At 42.7% G+C, this 18,738-nt stretch overlaps 1 protein-coding gene and 1 pseudogene across 2 annotated transcripts in view; both read left to right on the forward strand.

The window, feature by feature from the left end:
* Positions 1-18,738, forward strand: part of NUP160 (nucleoporin 160) — a 66,236-nt gene that overhangs the window by 14,406 nt on the left and 33,092 nt on the right. For both annotated transcript variants that reach the window (XM_032165928.2, XM_058447016.1), the window contains exons 7-17: positions 1,548-1,706; positions 7,436-7,513; positions 7,779-7,876; positions 10,117-10,201; positions 11,737-11,805; positions 13,687-13,770; positions 14,067-14,237; positions 15,853-15,952; positions 16,220-16,385; positions 16,838-16,965; positions 17,043-17,203. In XM_032165928.2, coding sequence (XP_032021819.1) covers positions 1,548-1,706; positions 7,436-7,513; positions 7,779-7,876; positions 10,117-10,201; positions 11,737-11,805; positions 13,687-13,770; positions 14,067-14,237; positions 15,853-15,952; positions 16,220-16,385; positions 16,838-16,965; positions 17,043-17,203 — 1,299 coding nt within the window. The remainder of the gene's footprint in view (positions 1-1,547; positions 1,707-7,435; positions 7,514-7,778; positions 7,877-10,116; positions 10,202-11,736; positions 11,806-13,686; positions 13,771-14,066; positions 14,238-15,852; positions 15,953-16,219; positions 16,386-16,837; positions 16,966-17,042; positions 17,204-18,738) is intronic.
* Positions 6,464-6,543, forward strand: LOC116477608 (small nucleolar RNA U3; annotated as a pseudogene).

Below are 18,738 nucleotides of genomic sequence, written 5' to 3' on the forward strand. Positions count from 1 at the left end.
TGTTTCTCTTAAAGATTATTAGATCAATTGGTTTGGAAATTATTGGTCACTTCCAGATTCAGACAGTTTCATTTAGCTTTATTTTGCATATATTTTCCTCCTAACTTACTGTCTTTTTATTTGGAAAACTTATCAACCTAACAGGAACACTGGAAGAGTAGTACAAAGTATACCTTTCACTTTTTTTTAATTTTTTAATTTTTTGAGACAGTCTCACTTTGTCACCCAGGCTGGAGTACAGTGGCATGAATATAGCTCACCGCAGCCTCCACCTCCCAGGCTCAAGCGATTCTCCACCTCAGCTGCTCAAATAGCTGGGACTACAGGGGCACGCTACCACACCTGGCTAATTTTTGTATTTTTTGTAGAGACGGGGTTTTGCCATGTTACCCAGACTGGACCTTTATTTAAGAGCAACAGTTGGTAAAATGGTTTTCAAGATTCATCTAAAAAAATACAGCTTATATTTTATATAAGTCTGATCTTTTTTTTTTTTTTTTTTTTTGAGACGGAGTCTCGCTCTGTCGCCCAGGCTGGAGTGCAGTGGCGCAATCTCGGCTCACTGCAAGCTCCGCCTCCCGGGTTCACGCCATTCTCCTGCCTCAGCCTCTCCGAGTAGCTGGGACTACAGGCGCCCGCCACTACGCCCGGCTAATTTTTTTGTATTTTTAGTAGAGACGGGGTTTCACCGTTGTCTCGATCTCCTGACCTCGTGATCCGCCCGCCTCGGCCTCCCAAAGTGCTGGGATTACAAGCGTGAGCCACCGCACCCGGCCATAAGTCTGATCTTATATTTCAGACTGAAGAGATGTTTTTCATGTTAGCCCCTCCCTCCCCCTTTTTATTTTCCCCCGAAACAGAGTTTCGCTTTGTCACTCAGGCTGGAATGCAATGGTGCAGTCTCACCTCACTGCAACCTCCGCCTCCCAGGTTCAAGTGATTCTCCTGCCTCAGCTTCCCAAGTAGCTGGGATAACAGGCATGCACCACTGCACCTGGCTAATTTTTGTATTTTTTTTCTCTGTCGCCCAGGCTGGAGTGCAGTGGCGCAATCTCGGCTCACTGCAAGCTCCGCCTCCCGGGTTCCCTCTCCGAGTAGCTGGGACTACAGGCGCCCGCCACCACGCCCGGCTAATTTTTTTGTATTTTTAGTAGAGACGGGGTTTCACTGTGGTCTCGATCTCCTGACCTCGTGATCCGCCCGCCTCGGCCTCCCAAAGTGCTGGGATTACAAGCGTGAGCCACCGCGCCCGGCCTAATTTTTGTATTTTTTAGTAGAGATGGAGTTTCACTATGTTGGCCAGGCTGGTCTCGAACTCCTGACCTCAGGTTATCCACCCACCTTGGCCTCCCAAAGTGCTGGGATTACACACCTGAGCCACTGCGCCCAGCCTGTGTTAGCCCTTTTAAAACAAAAACCTGTAAGATCTTTTAGCAGATAAACTAGATACAGCGGTAGATATAATGAAAGGTCCATCCTTTCAAAAGGTATGTTCTTCTGGCCTGAAGATCCCTTGAATATCACCTATTAACTATTTTCTTGGACAGGAGCAAATGTGCCTAATGGTAGCTGACATGCTGGAGTATGTCCCTGTGAAGAAAGACCTTCGGCTCACTGCTGGAACTGGACACAAATTACGGCTTGCTTATTCCCCCGCCATGGGACTATACCTGGGGATATACCTGCATGCACCAAAACGAGGACAGGTATGAAAAATAAAACACATACCAAGTTATTCTGTGTGTACTGATGTGGAGAAATGGCTGTAGACTCAGTGAGTCTGTTCAAGCTCTTTTCACCGACCTAGGTGTGTTTCTGAGGTGATGCTTGGGTTTTGTGCTACTATGTGAATTAGAAGATCTTGAAGGAGGGGTCAGTATGAAAGGAAGTAGAGAGTTTAAAGTAACACGAAAGGAAAAGTTAACAGAAACTAAACAAGAAGAGCAAATTAGGAGGTCTAGGTGAAAAAACAGAATTCCTGAAAGGGATGTAGGTGTTAAGTGGTTATGGTTAAGTTAATTTTTCTAAATAAATCTGCTTAGCATCCAGACAGTAGCTGCTGTCTGTAGATGAGATATGTAGGATGTGATGTGATAGTGTGATCCTTTAATAAACAGCCATTTGTTGAGTATTGTGTGTTTGGCGCTGTGCCAGTCCCTTTATGCATATTAATAATAGCAAACGCTGGGATTGTGCTTACTCTGGGCTCATATGCTGTATGCGTTTTATCCATTTAATCCTAATAACAGCCCAGTGAGGTAGGGTCTGTCTCCCTTACTACGCAGGAGCTCTGATTCCCCCACTGAGTCCCCGCACGAGGCCACTGCCCTTCCTGGATGCCCTTCTCACTTCTGTTGGGATCTCATAGCCCACTCCACATTGCTCCTCCAATGTGGATGCCCTCCTTACCCTGTTTGGGCCCTGAGACCACCAGACTGCCCCCATGCAATGGACCTCCTCCTCACCCAGCCTGAGTTTCCATCCTGCACCAAGCTTTCTGTCCCCGTGGAGGCTGTGTCACGCTGTTCCTGCTCTCCCCCCCGCCCAAAGTCAGGCAGTCCCAAATGTGGACACTCTTCTTACGTCCCTGGGCTCTTGCCTCATCACACCTGGCCATATCACCCCTGCATGCGTGCCCTGCTCACTCACTGGTGTTCTCACTCCTGTGCTGGGACGTGCCTGCACCGATGCTCTCTTCAGCCTGTTCAGACTGACTCCTTATGCCGAACCCCAAGCCCCCAGGTCCCCGACCCTTACCTTCTGGCCAGCGAGGATATCTACCTTGCTCTAGGTACCTATTGGTTTTTAGATTGGATTGCTCAGGAACAGAATGGAAGGGAAGAGGAAGAGCTCATTCTTGCAGTTTTTTCCTAATATTATGGCCCAAAAATATCATGCTATCAAGACATTTATCTTGATTGCACATAATTGTTCTATTCTCTCTTCTGGGGGACAACCCTTGAACTATTTGAACATACCTATCTATCTCCTCTAAGTACGCTCTTCTCTGCATGTAGGTTGTGGGTGGTAGGAGAATTGACCCTGCTCTAACTTCCTTAGTTCCTTCCATTGTTATTCATGTAACATCCTGTTGATCAGTCTCCTCTACATGTTACAATTAGTTTGTCACACTAAAATAGTGGTTCTCAAACTTTTGGTCTCGGGGCCCTATTATACTGTTACCGAGAACTGCACAGAGCTTTTGTTGATGTGGGTTATATCTGTAATTTATTAGAAATTAAAACTGGCTGGATGTGGGTTGACACATTTTATTATGCAGTATCTAAATTACTGTTTTGGGGGGTAATCCCCAAGACCATCTCACCTGCATGTCCAGTAATACTCTGAAAGGACTCATAGGGCTCAGTATGTAGTTGTGCTGACAGCTAAAATGTATTACAGTGAAAAGATACAAAGCAAAGTCAAAAAAGGGAAAAAGCACATGGAGTGAAGTCTGAGGCCAGACACAATTGTCTAAGAGTCCCCTCCCAGTAGGGTCTCACAGGACACGCTTAATTCTTCCAGCACTGAATTGTGATGACGTGTGTAAAATGTTGTTTCCCAGGAAAGCTTGCTAGAGGCACAGTGCCCAAGATTTTTATTGGGGACTGGTCATATAGGGACCCTCTGCCTAGCATGAACCAAATTTCCAGGCTCCTGGAAGGAAAGCAAATATTCTGCATAAACTGCATTGTTTGTGCAAACAGTCTAGGCACAGTAAACCATCCTTACCAGTTAGGGAACCATGGGAACACTGCCAACGTTGCAAGCAAGCCTTTCTTTTTTCTTTTTCTTCTTGAGACGGAGTCTTGCTCTGTCGCCCAGGCTGGAGTGCAGTGGTGTGATCTCAGCTCACTGCAACCTCCGCCTCCCGGGTTCAAGCGATTCTCTTGACTCAGCCTCCTGAGTCGCTGGGACTACAGGTGCCCGCCACCTCACCCAGCTAATTTTGTATTTTTAGTAGGGACGGGGGTTTCACCATATTGGCCAGGCTGGTCTCGAACTCCTGACCTTGTGATCTGCCCACCTCGGCCTCGCAGAGTACAAGCAAGCCTTTCTAAGGACAGCAGCCTCAGGCTTGCTATGTTAACCCTTTCTGCACAGTTATTATCATTGATGATATTATCATTGATGATCTCTCAGAAGAGCCTTGAGAAGCTCTGGAGCTCATGTTAGTGGATACAAAGTTTTCTGAAATTATAGTTTTCACTTTAAAACTTGAAATGTATCATTGGCAACAAATACTGTCATTTGTTTTCCCTGAAATGACAGGTTCACTTTATTCTTTTTTTTTTTTCTTTTGTGATGGAGTTTGGCGCTCTTGTCACCCAGGCTGGAGTGCAGTGGCGTGACCTCAACTCACTGCAACCTCTGCCTCCTGGGTTCAAGCAATTCTCCCGTGTCAGCCTCCAGAGTAGCTGGGATTACAGATACCTGCCACCATGCCCGGCTAATTTTTTGTATTTTTAATAGAGATGGGGTTTCACCATGTTGGCGAGTCTGGTCTCGAACTCCTGACCTCAGGTGATTCACCCGCCTCAGCCTCCCAAAGTGCTGGGATTACAGGCATGAGCCACCACGCCCAGCCTATTCATTTATTTAAACAGCTTTCTTGAGATGTAATTCACTCACCCATTTAAAGTATACAATTCAATGAGTTTTAGTATATCCACAGAACTTCATTCTGTAAGTGCCCGATACATAGAGCTGATTTATCAAGACAGGAATTGAAATAGAGAGAGTTTAATACACATAGAGCCAGCTAAACAGGAGACTGGAGATTTACTGTTACTCAAATCAGCCCCCCTGAAAATTTAGAGGCTAGGGTTTTTCAAAGATAGTTTGGCAGGTGGGGCAAGGCTATGAGTGCTGCTGACTGGTTGGAGATGCAATTGTAGGAGTGTGGAAAACCATCCTATGCTCTGAGTCTGCTTCTGGGTCGGGGCCACAGAAGAGTTGCTCATCTGACTAGGGCCAGAAATGTAAAAAACCGAAAACATATTTTAAAAGGCCAGTGTAAGGTGCTACAATGGTGATGTTATTTACAGAAGTAAATAGGTGAGATAATCACCTCACACCTATTAGGATATCTACAATTGAATGAATGAATAAATAAATAAAATAAATAAATGTCTTGGCGAGGATATGGAGAAATGAGAACTCTTGTTGAGAAATCAGAACTCTTGTACATTGCTAGTGGGAATGTAAAATACTGCAGCCATTATGAAAAACAGTATAGTGGTTCCTCAAAAAATTAAACATAGAATTACCATATATTCCAGAAATTCCACTTCTATGTGTATATATATACCCAAAAGAATCAAAAGCAGGGTCTCAAAGGTATATTTATACAACCATATACATAGTAGCGTTACTCACAATAGGCAATAAGTTAAAGCAGCACAAGTGTCCATCCACAACAAGTAGGTAAACAACATGTTGCATGTACGTACAGTTGAATATTTCAGTTTTTAAAAGGAAGGAAGGCCAGGAGCGGTGGCTCACGCCTGTAATCCCAGCACTTTGGGAGGCCAAGGCGGGTGGATCACGAGGTCAGGACATCAAGACCATCCTGGCTAACACGGTGAAACCCCGTCTCCCCTAAAAATACAAAAAAATTAGCTGGGCCTGGTGGCGGGCGCCTGTAGTCCCAGCTACTCGGTAGGCTGAGGCAGGAGAATGGCAGGAACCTGGGAGGTGGAGCTTGCAGTGAGCCGAGATCACGCCACTGCACTCCAGCCTGGGCGATAGAGCAAGGCTCCTTATCAAAAAAAAAGGAAGGAAATGCTGACACATGCTACTACATGGGCAAGCCTTGAAGACATTATGCCAAATGACATAAACCAGTCACAAAAACATAAATAATATATGACCCTTCCACTTACATGGAGTATCTAAAGTAGTCAAATTTATAGAGACAGAAAGTAAAGTGGTGGTTACCAGGGGCTAGGAGTTGAAGGGAAATGGGAAATTGTTTTGTTTTTTTTTTTGAGACAGAGTCTCGCTCTGTCGCCCAGGCTGGAGTGCAGTGGCGCAATCTTGGCTCACTGCAAGCTCCGCCTCCCGGGTTCACGCCATTCTCCTGCCTCAGCCTCTCCGAGTAGCTGGGACTACAGGCGTCCGCCACCACGCCCGGCTAATTTTTTGTATTTTTAGTAGAGACGGGGTTTCACTGTGGTCTCGATCTCCTGACCTCGTGATCTGCCCGCCTCGGCCTCCCAAAGTGCTGGGATTACAAGCGTGAGCCACCACGCCTGGCCGGAAATTGTTTATTGAGTATAGAGTTTCAGTTATGCAAGGTGAAGATGAAAAGAGTTCTATAGATTGGTTGTACAACAGTGTGAATATACTTAACACTGCTAAAAATAGTTAAGATGGTAAATTTGACGTTATGTGTATTTTACTACATTAAAATAAAGTGGTTCTACCTGGCCTGTGTGGGTGAAAAAGAAAAAAGTTTTTGAAGACTGTACTTTCAGGGATCATTTCTGCAGTAAATACCATTTGACTCAGCCATCCCATTGCTGGGTATATACCCAAGGGATTATAAATCATGCTACTATAAAGACACATGCACACGTATATTTATTGTGGCACTATTCACAATAGCAAAGACTTGGAACCAACCCAAATGTCCATCAGTAATAGACTGGATTAAGAAAATGTGGCACATATACACCATGGAATACTATGCAGCCATAAAAAAGGATGAGTTCATGTCCTTTGTAGGGACACAGATGAAGCTGGAAACCACCATTCTGAGAAAACTATCGCAAGGACAGAAAACCAAACACCACATTCTCACTCATAGGTGGGAATTGAACAATGAGAACACTTGGACACAGGGTGGGGAACATCACACACTGGGACCTGTCGTGGGGTGGGGGGCAAGGGGAGGGAGAGCATTAGGAGATATACCTAATGTAAATGAATTAATGGGTGCAGCACACCAACATGGCACATGTATACAAATGTAACAAACCTGCACGTTGTGCACATGTACCCTAGAACTTAAAGTATAAAAAAAAAAGAAAAGAAAAAAATTATTGGCCAGGTGCAGTGGCTCACGCCTGTAATCCCAGTTCTTTGGGAGGCTGAGGCAGGCGCGTCATGAAGTCAGGAGTTCGAGACCAGCCTGGCCAACATGGTGAAACCCTGTCTCTACTAAAAATACAAAAATTAGCCGGGCATGGTGGTGCACACCTGTAATCCCAGCTACTCGGGAGGCTGAAGCAGGAGAATAGCTTGAACTTAGGAGGCGGACGTTGCAGTGAGCCAAGATCGTGCCATTGCACTCCAGCCTGGGCGACAGAGCAAGACTCTGTTTCAAAAAAAAAAGTTTTTTTTAAAGGTTTCTGAATGGTAATAGCCTTTGCTTCGAAAAGTAACATGTTGATTATTTCAGGTAATACATGATCATCTTGTGTTTTAACAGTTCTGCATTTTCCAGTTGGTGAGCACTGAGGGTAACCGCTATAGTCTAGATCACATTTCTTCACTGTTCACTTCTCAGGTAGGTTGATTCACCCTTTGCATATCACATAAGTACGAGAAAAAGAAGTACTGGCTAACTCTGTTATGGTATAATGGGATTGTAGTCTTAAAATGGAATTATTTCATGATGTATGGAACAAAATTTCATTTAGACTTCACCAAATTCATGTGGTACCATGTTTTGTTTTCATACATTTACCTCTCCTACTGATGAGAAAGCAAGTTACCATGAACTACTACTTTCTTTCTTATTTTATCCCTTTTTTTCCCACATTTCCTCCTAGGAGACACTGATTGACTTTGCCTTAACTTCCACGGATATCTGGGCCCTGTGGCATGATGCTGAGAACCAAACAGTAGTGAAATACATCAACTTTGAACAGTATGGGTCACTTAATTCTATCATCCTACCTCACCCCAAGCAATTTCATGCTAAGAAGACAAGAGAGGCCGGGCGCCGTGTCTCATGCCTGTAATCCTAACACTTTGAGAGGCCGAGGCAGGCAAATCACTTAAGCTCAGGAGTTCGAGGCCAGGCTGGGCAACATGGTGAAACCCCGTCTCTACTAAAAACACAAAAAATTAGCTGGGCCTGGTGGCAGGTGCCTATAATCCCAGCTACTCGGGAGGCAAGGTGTAGCATGAGAATCGCTTGAACCCAGGAGGCGGAGATTGCAGTGAGCCAACATTGCTCCACTGCACTCCAGCCTGGGCAACAGAGTAAGACTCTATCTCAAAAAAAAAAAAGATGAGACCTTTTTCTGTAGAACCAAGTCAAGGGTTTTCATTCGAATAATTCAGCCCTGGGTTTTCATCTTGTTATTGTCTTCCTGAAATACCTCTTGTGCATTTTGTGTTATTTTTTACATTTTTGTTTTAGGACAAAATGAGAATTTTGGGGGTTGGACTAAGATAAAATGTCATATTTCTTGGGAGAGATAGCACATATCCAAAATACCTCTAATCTGGGAGTTTTCTTTGTTTCTAAGCTAAGACTGTTCCTGATTCCTGCAACTTCCTTAGGACACTATAGCCTTTGTGTTTTCAATTTTCTCGTGAGATGAGAAATAGATTGGACAAGTGCAGTGCTTCTCAAATTTATTTTAAAACAGGGCCGGGCACAGTGGCTCATACCTGTAATCCAAGCACTTTATGAGGCTAACGTGGGAGGATTGCCTGAGGCCATGGTTCAAGACCTGTCCGGGCAACATAGCAAGACCTTGTCTCTATAAAAAATAAACTAGCGGCCAGGCACTGTGGCTCATGCCTGTAATCCCAGTACTTTGGGAGGCTGAAGCGGGCAGATCACGAGGTTGGAAGTTTGAGACCAGCCTGGCCAACATGGTCAAACCCCGTCTCTACTAAAAATACAAAAATTAGCTGGGCGTGGTGGCGTGTGCCTCTAATCCCAGCTACTCAGGAGGCTGAGGCAGGAGAATCTCTTGAACCCGGGAGACGGAGGTTGCAGTGAGCCAAGATCATGCCATTCACTCCAGGCTAGGTGGCAAAGCGAGACTCCATCTCAAAAATAAATAAATAAATAAATAAAAATAAATAAACTAGCCAGGTGTGGTGGCACGATGCACCTTAGACTGAAGCAGGAGGATTGCTTGAGCCTCGGAGTTCAGGCTTCAGTGAGCTATGAATGTGTACTATTTTATGAGTATAAAATTATAACCCAATTTAGTGTTGATTATATCTAATGTTAGATATATTTGGTATCTAATATTAATGTACATGATATTAGTTTGCAAGCTTTAGGTAGTTAAAAATACATTTTACAGAACAATTTTTGGCTGGTCCCATGATAATGGATTGTCAGAACTTAATATTAGTGTCACTAAAGTTGGTGTACAGCCCTCCACTGCTAAATTTGGCCAAAAATAAAAAACAAACCATTTTGAAGCAAACACTTGTCTAACCCCTGAAATATCTGTAGAGGCTCCCTTGGGACAGAGCTTGAAGACCACTGAACTAATTGAACCCTCTGGGTCCCTGATAACCCTAGATCCTAAGGTGGAATTCTGGGAATGATTGCCTGCCAGGCTGACCTCAAGCCATACCTCAGAAGATAAAAAAAGTACTCCTTATAGATGGCATTTGAGCCAAGTAGTCAGAAAGCACAGGCTGCAGAGTTGGAGCAGGGTTGGGATCTTAGTTGTGCAACTTACTAGCTGTGATATACCCTCAGCCTCACTCTGTACATCTGTGAAATGGGAGTACTGTATCCTTCAAAGAATTATAAGGCATCCATGAATGTCTAAAACTGCATCTAGCATAATATCTAGCAAATAGTAAATGCAAAATAAAAGTTAGCTATTCTTTGTATTTGATACCTTAGTGTTAAAATGACATTAAAGATTATGGGCTTGGGATCTGAAACAATGAGTTTCAATTTTAGGAAGGTACTTATTAAAACTTGGTAAGAAAACTTGTATAAAAACTAGGCTCTGCTAAAAATGTTTCTCTTTCTTATTTAAAAAAAGATGTTTTTAATAGAATTGATGAAGCAGTCATTGCAGGGCTCTGTGACGGGGCCCTCCCTGCCCAGGTACTGCCAACAGCACACATTTCATTTGTAGTGATCATTTCTGTATAAACTGGTGGACTTTCTGTCTCTAGTAATGTTGCAGGTCAGTGGAATCCAGTTTTTATGCAGCCTCTGCCAGAGGAAGAGATTGTCATCAGAGACGATCAAGACCCCAGAGTAAGTAAATGCTCAAATGTTATATAAGAGAATGATTTACTTTGATCTTTTTTTTTTTTTGAGACAGAGTCTTGCTCTGTGGCCCAGGCTGGGGTGCAGTGGCATGATCTCAGCTCACTGCAACCTCCGCCTCCCAGGTTCAAGCAATTATCCTGCCTCAGCCTCCCGGGTAGCTGGGACTACAGTCAATGCACCACCACACCCAGCTAATTTTTGTACTTTTGTAGAGACGGGATTTCACCATGTTGGTCAGGCAGGTCTCGAGCTCCTGACCTCAGGTGATCCGCCCACCTCGGCCTCCGAAAGTGCTAGGATTACAGGCATGAGCCACCATGCCCAGCCAAATCTCCACATTTTTAAGGGACACCCTCAGGATAAATAAAAAAGCTTTCAGTTGATGCCTTAGTGTTAAAATGACATTAAAGATTATGGGCTTGGGATCTGAAACAACGACTATTTGCAGGAGTAGAAAACATACTTCAAAAATCTTAAATTGAATATTACTGCACTCTTTTTTTTTTTTTTTGAGACGGAGTCTCGCTCTGTCTCCCAGGCTGGAGTGCAGTGGCGTGATCTCGGCTCACTGCAAGCTCCGCCTCCCGGGTTCACGCCATTCTCCTGCCTCAGCCTCTCCGAGTAGCTGGGACTACAGGCGCCCGCCACCACGCCCGGCTAATTTTTTATATTTTTAGTAGAGACGGGGTTTCACCATGGTCTCGATCTCCTGACCTCGTGATCCGCCCGCCTCGGCCTCCCAAGAATATTACTGCACTCTTAATCCCAAGAGTTTATTGGTGGTAGTTATTTATTGTTCCAGTTAACTACTGGCACTTGGCTTTTGTCTAAAAGCCAAAATCATATGCTGATTACTAAAATTGTTGTTTTTCTCCTTCTTTTTGGTTATTTTATCATCTACCAAAAGCTTAGTAGAAGGAAGGAAACTTGAATGACTGTTAGTCAGATTTACTACTTGGGGGCAAATCTGGTTTAGGAGAGTTGGTCAAAATCATTAGGCAATATGAGATTTTTCCATGTTCTCTCTACTTCATTTCCCTACTTGTGAGAGTTTATTGCTGTTTGTTTTGTTTTGTTTTGTTTGCATATAATACCTATTATTACTGATTCCATTTCTTTTACATGTGAGTCATAAAATGAATACTGTTGGTATTCATCTTATGAATACCATAGATGGTGTAGAAACCAGCTTCGTTTCCTTGTTCTCTTACCAATGTATATCACCAATTAGATTTGCTTCTTCATTTAAGATTGGCATTTGACAAAGCTTGTTTTCTGCCAGAACCCAGTGAAGCTCTCCATGGGGAGCACACCATTTTAAGTATAGTACCTCTAGTTGACTCAAAGACATTGCAGTCTTCACTTTCAGTGTGAAAACGTAACCGCACTGCTGTTATTGCCCACATATAGACAGGCAAAATGGCAATGTTCATATAGTAGAAACTCAAACTTTGGTGTTATGTGTTGAATTCCAAATTTTGTTTAGGACAATAGTAACTTTTGTTTTAATGTTCTAACAGGAGATGTATCTGCAAAGTCTTTTTACACCAGGACAATTCACAAATGAAGCTTTATGTAAGGCTTTACAGGTCAGCAAAAAAAATTTACTGTTTGTTTAAGACTATTTCTTATTTCATTACTGTATTATATAATTAATTACTGTTAAGTTTTTGCATATATTAAACACTGAATGTACTTCTGTATTCATACATATGTGTGTTTGTAAATACTTTTATAATTTTTTAAATATTCTTTCCATTAAATACAGTATTCCTGGTGGAGAGGTGGGGGGGAGGGACCACTTTCCCAGTAATCAGTGACACATGCCAGAGTTAGAGAAACCTCTACCTACAGTACTGTAAAAAGATACCATACTGCACTGCATAGAATCTCTGTACTTGAGAGAAACTTAAAGTGGTTTTTTGTTTAGTTTTGGTTATACTGTTTTAACCTTTTTATTAGGACAGTGAAGGTCTGACTTGGTTCAGGTTCAAGAAAACTCTAGGCCGGGCGTGGTGGCGCACACCTATAGTCCCAGCTACTTGGGAGGCTGAGGCAGGAGACTCTCTTGAACCCGGGAGGCAGAGGTTGCAGTGAGCCAAGATTACGCCACTGCACTCCAACCTGGCGGCAGAGTGAGACTCCCTCAAAAAAAAAAAAAAAAAGCTTTTAGCTTCAAATTCATCGTATAAGAGAAGCCCAGTGCTTTACAAAAGGATTCTTTGGCCAATGGTGGTGACTCACACCTGTAATCCCAAAATTTTGGGAGGCTGAAGCAGGAAGATCACTTGAGCCCAGGAGTTTAAGAGCAGCCTGGGCAACAGAGGGAGACCCCATCTCTAAAAAAAATAAAATAAAATAGAAAAATAGCCAGGTGTGGTGGCATGCACCTGTGGTCCCAGCTACTCAGGAGCCCTAGGTTGGAGGACTGCTTTAGCCCAGGAGGTAGAGGGTGTGGTGAGCCTTGATCATGCCACTGCATTCAGCCTGGGAAACACAGTGAGACCCTGTCTTTTAAAAAAAAAAAAAAAACTGAAAGGATTTTTTAAGGTTTCAAAGGCTTCTGGCTGGGTGCAGTGGGTCACACCTGTAATCTCAGCACTTTGGGAGGCCAAGGGGGTGGATTGCTTGAGCTCAGGAGTTCAAGACCAGCCTGGGTAACATGGCAAGATTCCCATCTCTGTTAACAACAAAAAAGTTACATAGACTTTTTTTTTTTTCCTTTGAGGCAGAGTCTCACTCTGTTGCCCAGGCTGGAGTGCAGTGGCACAATCTTGGCTCACGGCAACCTCCACCTCCTGGGTACAAGTGATTCTCCTGCTTCAGCCTCCCAAGTAGCTGGGACTACAGATGCATGCCACCACACCCGGCTAATTTTTGTAGTTTTTAGTAGAGACAGGGTTTTGCCATATTGGCCAGGCTTGTCTCGAACTCCTGGCCTCAAATGATCCACCGCCTCAGTCTCCCAAAGTGCTGGGATTACAGGCACGAGCCACCGCACCCAGCTTGCGTAGGCTTCTTTAAATTACTACTTAGCTTCATGGATGGATTTAAAATACAATAACTCATATAATTGAAAATTATTTTAGAATCTTTTTGTCTGACCTCCTGCATAAAACAGAAATGCCTTCTGAGGCTTTTGTGATAGTTATTCAGCCTTTAATTGTCTCTACCTCCACTGACCACTTTCTCACTACCTCTCGTGGGAGTTATTATTCCCAAACTGTGTCATTGAAAAGGAAGCCTCTCTTCTATAAATCAACCCTTCAGGTATTTTAAGAATCTTTCCAGATCATCTTTCTCCAGACTAAATACACCCAGTTTCTTAACTTTCTCTCAGGTGATGTGTGTTCCAGGTATGCCGAATCTCTATTATATAGTTTTCCATTGCCTCTACATCTTCTAAACTGAAATATTTTTCATTCAGTTTTGGCTATTACATAGAAGTCTAAAATGTCTTTTAATGTTAGATTTTCTGTCGAGGAACTGAGAGGAATTTGGATCTTTCCTGGAGTGAACTGAAGAAAGAAGTTACTTTAGCTGTTGAAAATGAGGTGAGGCTTGGGTAGAGGAAGAATAAGAATTCCTTCCATCTTGATATAGGGCAGATTGGTACTGACTGAGGAATTATTGGAATTCTTCACTTGACCTTGTTTGTTGGAACATATAAATGTTTAAACCTTTTAACTAGAGAATCAGATACACATTTGCATAGTCTATGGCCTTTAATACGTAAGGAATATTCATTTGGCTGTAGCTTAGTATAATGATATTGGACAATTATATTTTTTGTGGACAAAGATCCTGAATGGCATCAAAAGTTTAATTTCTTTCATTTCTTCTTTGCCAGCTTCAAGGAAGTGTAACAGAGTATGAATTCTCCCAGGAGGAGTTTCGAAATTTACAACAAGAATTCTGGTGCAAGTTCTATGCCTGTTGTCTTCAGTATCAAGAAGCCCTGTCTCATCCTCTTGCCCTACATTTGAATCCACACACAAACATGGTGTGCCTGCTGAAAAAAGTAAGTGAGCTAAGGCATAGAGAAGACCTTCCTGAGACAGTTCAGTGGCTGTTATAACAAAATGCCTTCAGAAAACAAAAAGTTCAGTGGTTCTCGCCGAATGTTGGTCTGCTGAATGTTGCGGTTAGCATTTAGGACTTTGCATTTGTATTTTTTCCCCTAAAATTGTGATTCATCCATTTAAATAGTTTCGTGTTATTATCTATACTTTTTTTGTATTTTATTGTATTTATTTACTTTTTTTTTTTCTTTTTTTGAGTTGGAGTCTTGCTCTGTCACCCAGGCTGTAGTGCAGTGGCGTGATCTCAGCTCACTGCAACCTCCGCCTCCGGGGTCAAGCAATTCTCCTGTCTCAGCCTCCTGAGTAGCTGGGACTACAGGTGTGCACCATCACGCCCGGCTAATTTTTGTATTTTTAGTAGAGATGGGGTTTCATCATACTGGTCAGGCGGGTCTTGAACTCCTGACCTTTGGTGATTCACCTGCCTCAGCCTCCCAAAGTGTTGGGATTACAGGCATGAGCCACCACACCCGGCCTATTTACTTTTTACATTGAAGTAATTTCCAACTTAAGGTAAGAGTTACAAGAATAGCACAAAGAATTCCTGTATACCCTTCATTTGGATCCATCATTTGTTAACTTCCATTTGCTTTTCTTCTTTCTCTAAACAGTTTTTCCTGAACTACTGAAAAGTTAGTTGTAGGTATCATGCTCCTTTATCCTTAAATATCCTTAAATATTTCAGCATGTATCTAAGAACACAGACATTAAATAACCACAGCCCAATTTAAAAATCAGGTTATTTGATATTGACATAATATACAGTTTATATTCAAATTTTGCCAAATATAATATATATATTGTTTATATTCAGATTTTGCCAATTGTGCCCATAATTTTTTTTCCTGATCCAGGATCCAGCCTTTTTTTTTTTTTTTTTTTTTGAGACAGAGTCTCGCTCTGTCGCCCAGGCTGGAGTGCAGTGGCGTGATCTCAGCTAACTGCAACGTCTGCCTTCCAGGTTTACGCCATTCTCCTGCCTCAGTCTCTCGAGTAGCTGGGACTACAGGCACCGGCCACCACGCCTAGCTAATTTTTTGTATTTTTAGTAGAGACGGGGTTTCACCGTGTTAGCCAGGATGGTCTCGATCTCCTGACCTCATGATCTGCCCGCCTTGGCCTCCCAAAGTGCTGGGATTACAGGCGTGAGCCACTGCACCTGGCCCAGTGGCACTCTTAAGGCTCACTGCAGCTTCAACCTCCCAGGCTCAGGTGATCTTCCCACCCCAGCCTCACTAGTAGCTAGAACTAAAGCTGCGTGCCACCACACTTGGCTAATTTTTTGGTTTTTTTTTTAGAGATGGGGTTTCATCATGATGTCCAGGCTGGTCTTGAACTCCTTGGCTCAAGTGATCCTCCCACCTCAGCCTCCCAAACTGCTGGGATCACAGATGTGAGCCACTGTGCCCAGCCAAGACTACACCTGTTATTTTATAGAGTGTATTGCAACTTGGGTTTGTCTCGTGTGTCCTCATGATAAGATGCACATCTCAATTATTTTATACCTTTAAAATTTTACTGAAAAAAATGTAACTGGAAAATTTGTATTTCCAGGGGTACCTGTCTTTCCTTATTCCCTCCTCCTTAGTGGATCATTTGTATCTCCTGCCTCATGAGAACCTTTTGACAGAAGATGAGACAACCATATCTGATGGTAATAGTAATTGTTATGTCCATATTTAATCCCCTTCCTATATAAACCCTATGCTTCATTTCACGTGGATACAAAAAATATTGATTGCCACACCTGTCTTGGTCACTTTACCACACCACAAATATTTTAATGAACACTTAAGAGACCAAGCATCTCTGAGACCTCAGGTGGATTTCTTGTCATTTAATTATTAACATTTTAATGTAATAGCAATCAATAGATTGTCATTGACTTAAGACATAAATGTTAACTTTCTCTTATTTGTAGATGTGGATATCGCTCGGGATGTCATATGTCTTATAAAATGCCTCCGGCTGATTGGAAAGTCAGTAACTATGGATATGTCAGTTATAATGGAAATGAGTTGTTATAACCTACAGTCTCCGGAAAAGGCTGCAGAGCAGATTCTGGAAGATTTGATCACTATTGATGTGTAAGGAGAATTAGGGTAAAGTGCATTTCCTAATGGAAATTCAGCATTTTTAGCGCCAAAGTTGGGATTTTAATGTATGTTTCAGAGCGTACAAAGTAGTAGCTTAAAGTCAGACTGATGTGCCATGATTCTAAATACGTATTTCTACTTTTAACAGAAAATTTAACACGACTTCAAGTCTAGAAATAGACTTGTAAAATACGCTTTAACAATTAACTGAGCTAAAAATTCTAAAAAGCAAAACTGTTCTTCTCACATTTGTTTTGTGTGTCGTTTATGAAAAACCGAGAGGAAATTTGCTATGTAGAGGGACTGTATCTTATATGCCAGAGTGATTATCTTCATTCCTTTATCTGGTTCTCTTGTTTCATAATGTATTTAGCTTATAGGACGTATAGAACTTGTCTTACGTATTCTCGGTAGTAATAAGAGTTTTGTAATTGTCCTTATAGAGAAAATGTAATGGAGGATATTTGTAGTAAACTGCAAGAGATTAGGAACCCAATCCATGCAATTGGACTACTTATACGGGAAATGGATTATGAAACAGAAGTGGAAATGGAAAAGGGATTCAATCCAGGTAAATGGCAGAACAACAGATGTGCCTCTTTGATTAAAACAATGATGCATTCAACTCCATTTTTCTTCTCTTTACAGCTCAGCCTTTGAATATTCGAATGAATCTTTCCCAGCTCTATGGTAGTAACACAGCAGGGTATATTGTGTGCAGAGGGGTGCATAAAATCGCCAGTACTCGTTTCCTGATCTGCAGACATCTTTTGATCTTACAGCAGCTGTTAATGAGGCTTGGAGATGCCGTAAGTACTGCTTGAGGGAAAACTTGTAAAATCTAAAACCTGATATAGGTCTATAAGAACTTAGGAGCAAAATGTCAGCCCTGCTAGCACAGATACTTTTGTCTTGGTTCACTGCTTTATTCCCCCAAGTTTGGCCTTATGAGGTGCTCTATAAATATTTTTGAATTAAGAATGAATAAGCATTGTAATCCTTGTGAGATTATAGATTAAGAGCATATATGGAGGGGACGGTGGGGAGGGAGAACATCAGGAAGAATAGCTAATGGATCCTGGGCCTAATACTTAGGTGATGGGTTGATCTGTGCAGCAAACCATCATGGCACACGTTTACCTACGTAACAAACCTGCACATCCTGCACATGTACCCTGGAACTTAACAGTAGATTTAAAAAATATATATGAAGCAGATTGCTTTACTCTTAACCTTCGTATGTGTAGTAGTGGAAAATTTTCCCAGGTTGGCTCTCCCAAAATGTAGTATTATTAATAACTATGAATGTGGTAAGCGTACCCTTTAGTATGGAGGAAGGAAAAGAAAACTCTCTTTTTTTCCCTCTCTCTCTCTTTTTTTTTTTTTTTCTTGAGACAATCTTGCTCTGTCGCCCAGGCTGGAGTGCCGTGGCCTTATCTCAGCTCAAGCAATTCTCCTGCCTCAGCCTCCTGAGTAGCTGGGATTACAGGTGCGTGCCACCATGTCCGGCTAATTTTTGTATTTTTAGTAGAGACAGGGTTTCACCATGTTGGCCAGGCTGGTCTTTTTTTGTTTGTTTGTTTGTTTTGAGACGGAGTCTCACTCTGTCGCCCAGGCTGGAGTGCAGTGGCGCAATCTCGGCTCACTGCAAGCTCCACCTCCCAGGTTCACGCCATTCTCCTGCCTCAGCCTCTCCAAGTAGCTGGGACTACAGGCGCCCGCCACCACGCCCAGCTAACTTCTTTCGTATTTTTAGTACAGACGGGGTTTCACCGTGGTCTCGATCTCCTGACCTTGTGATCTGCCCGCCTCGGCCTCCCAAAGTGCTGGGATTGCAAGCGTGAGCCACCGCGCCCGGCCTGGCCAGGCTGGTCTCAAACTCCTGATGTCAGGTGATCCACCTACCTCAGCCTCCCAAAGTGCTGGGATTACAGGCATGAGCCACCTCACCCAACCTAAGAACTCTGTACAGTGCAAAGCTTACCCTAAACACGGTTTTGAGATGCAGGTTTATCTTTGTGGTCCTCCTGACTCCATTCTGTGCTTTCTTTTTCATTCTGTTCTTCTTAGACCACCAGACTCTTGTTGCTAATATATAGTCCTGATCACCCACCCTATTGAATGTCCCAAGCTAAGAAATTATTTTTCTCCCCACAGTCAGACGTCCCATTTTTTTTCTTAGTCAGTAATCTCATTTGAGCCTGTCAAGGAAGTAATCTAATTAAACCAATTCATATTAATGTGTAAATAGCCAAAAGTCCTTTGGGGCTCCCATTTTAATTCTGACTTAAAATGTATAAATGTACTTATACATTTTAAGTCAGAATGTATCAACTCAGGCTGG

The sequence above is a fragment of the Hylobates moloch genome, unplaced genomic scaffold (assembly GCF_009828535.3).
Source record: "Hylobates moloch isolate HMO894 unplaced genomic scaffold, HMol_V3 SCAFFOLD_11, whole genome shotgun sequence".
Taxonomy (NCBI): domain Eukaryota; kingdom Metazoa; phylum Chordata; class Mammalia; order Primates; family Hylobatidae; genus Hylobates; species Hylobates moloch.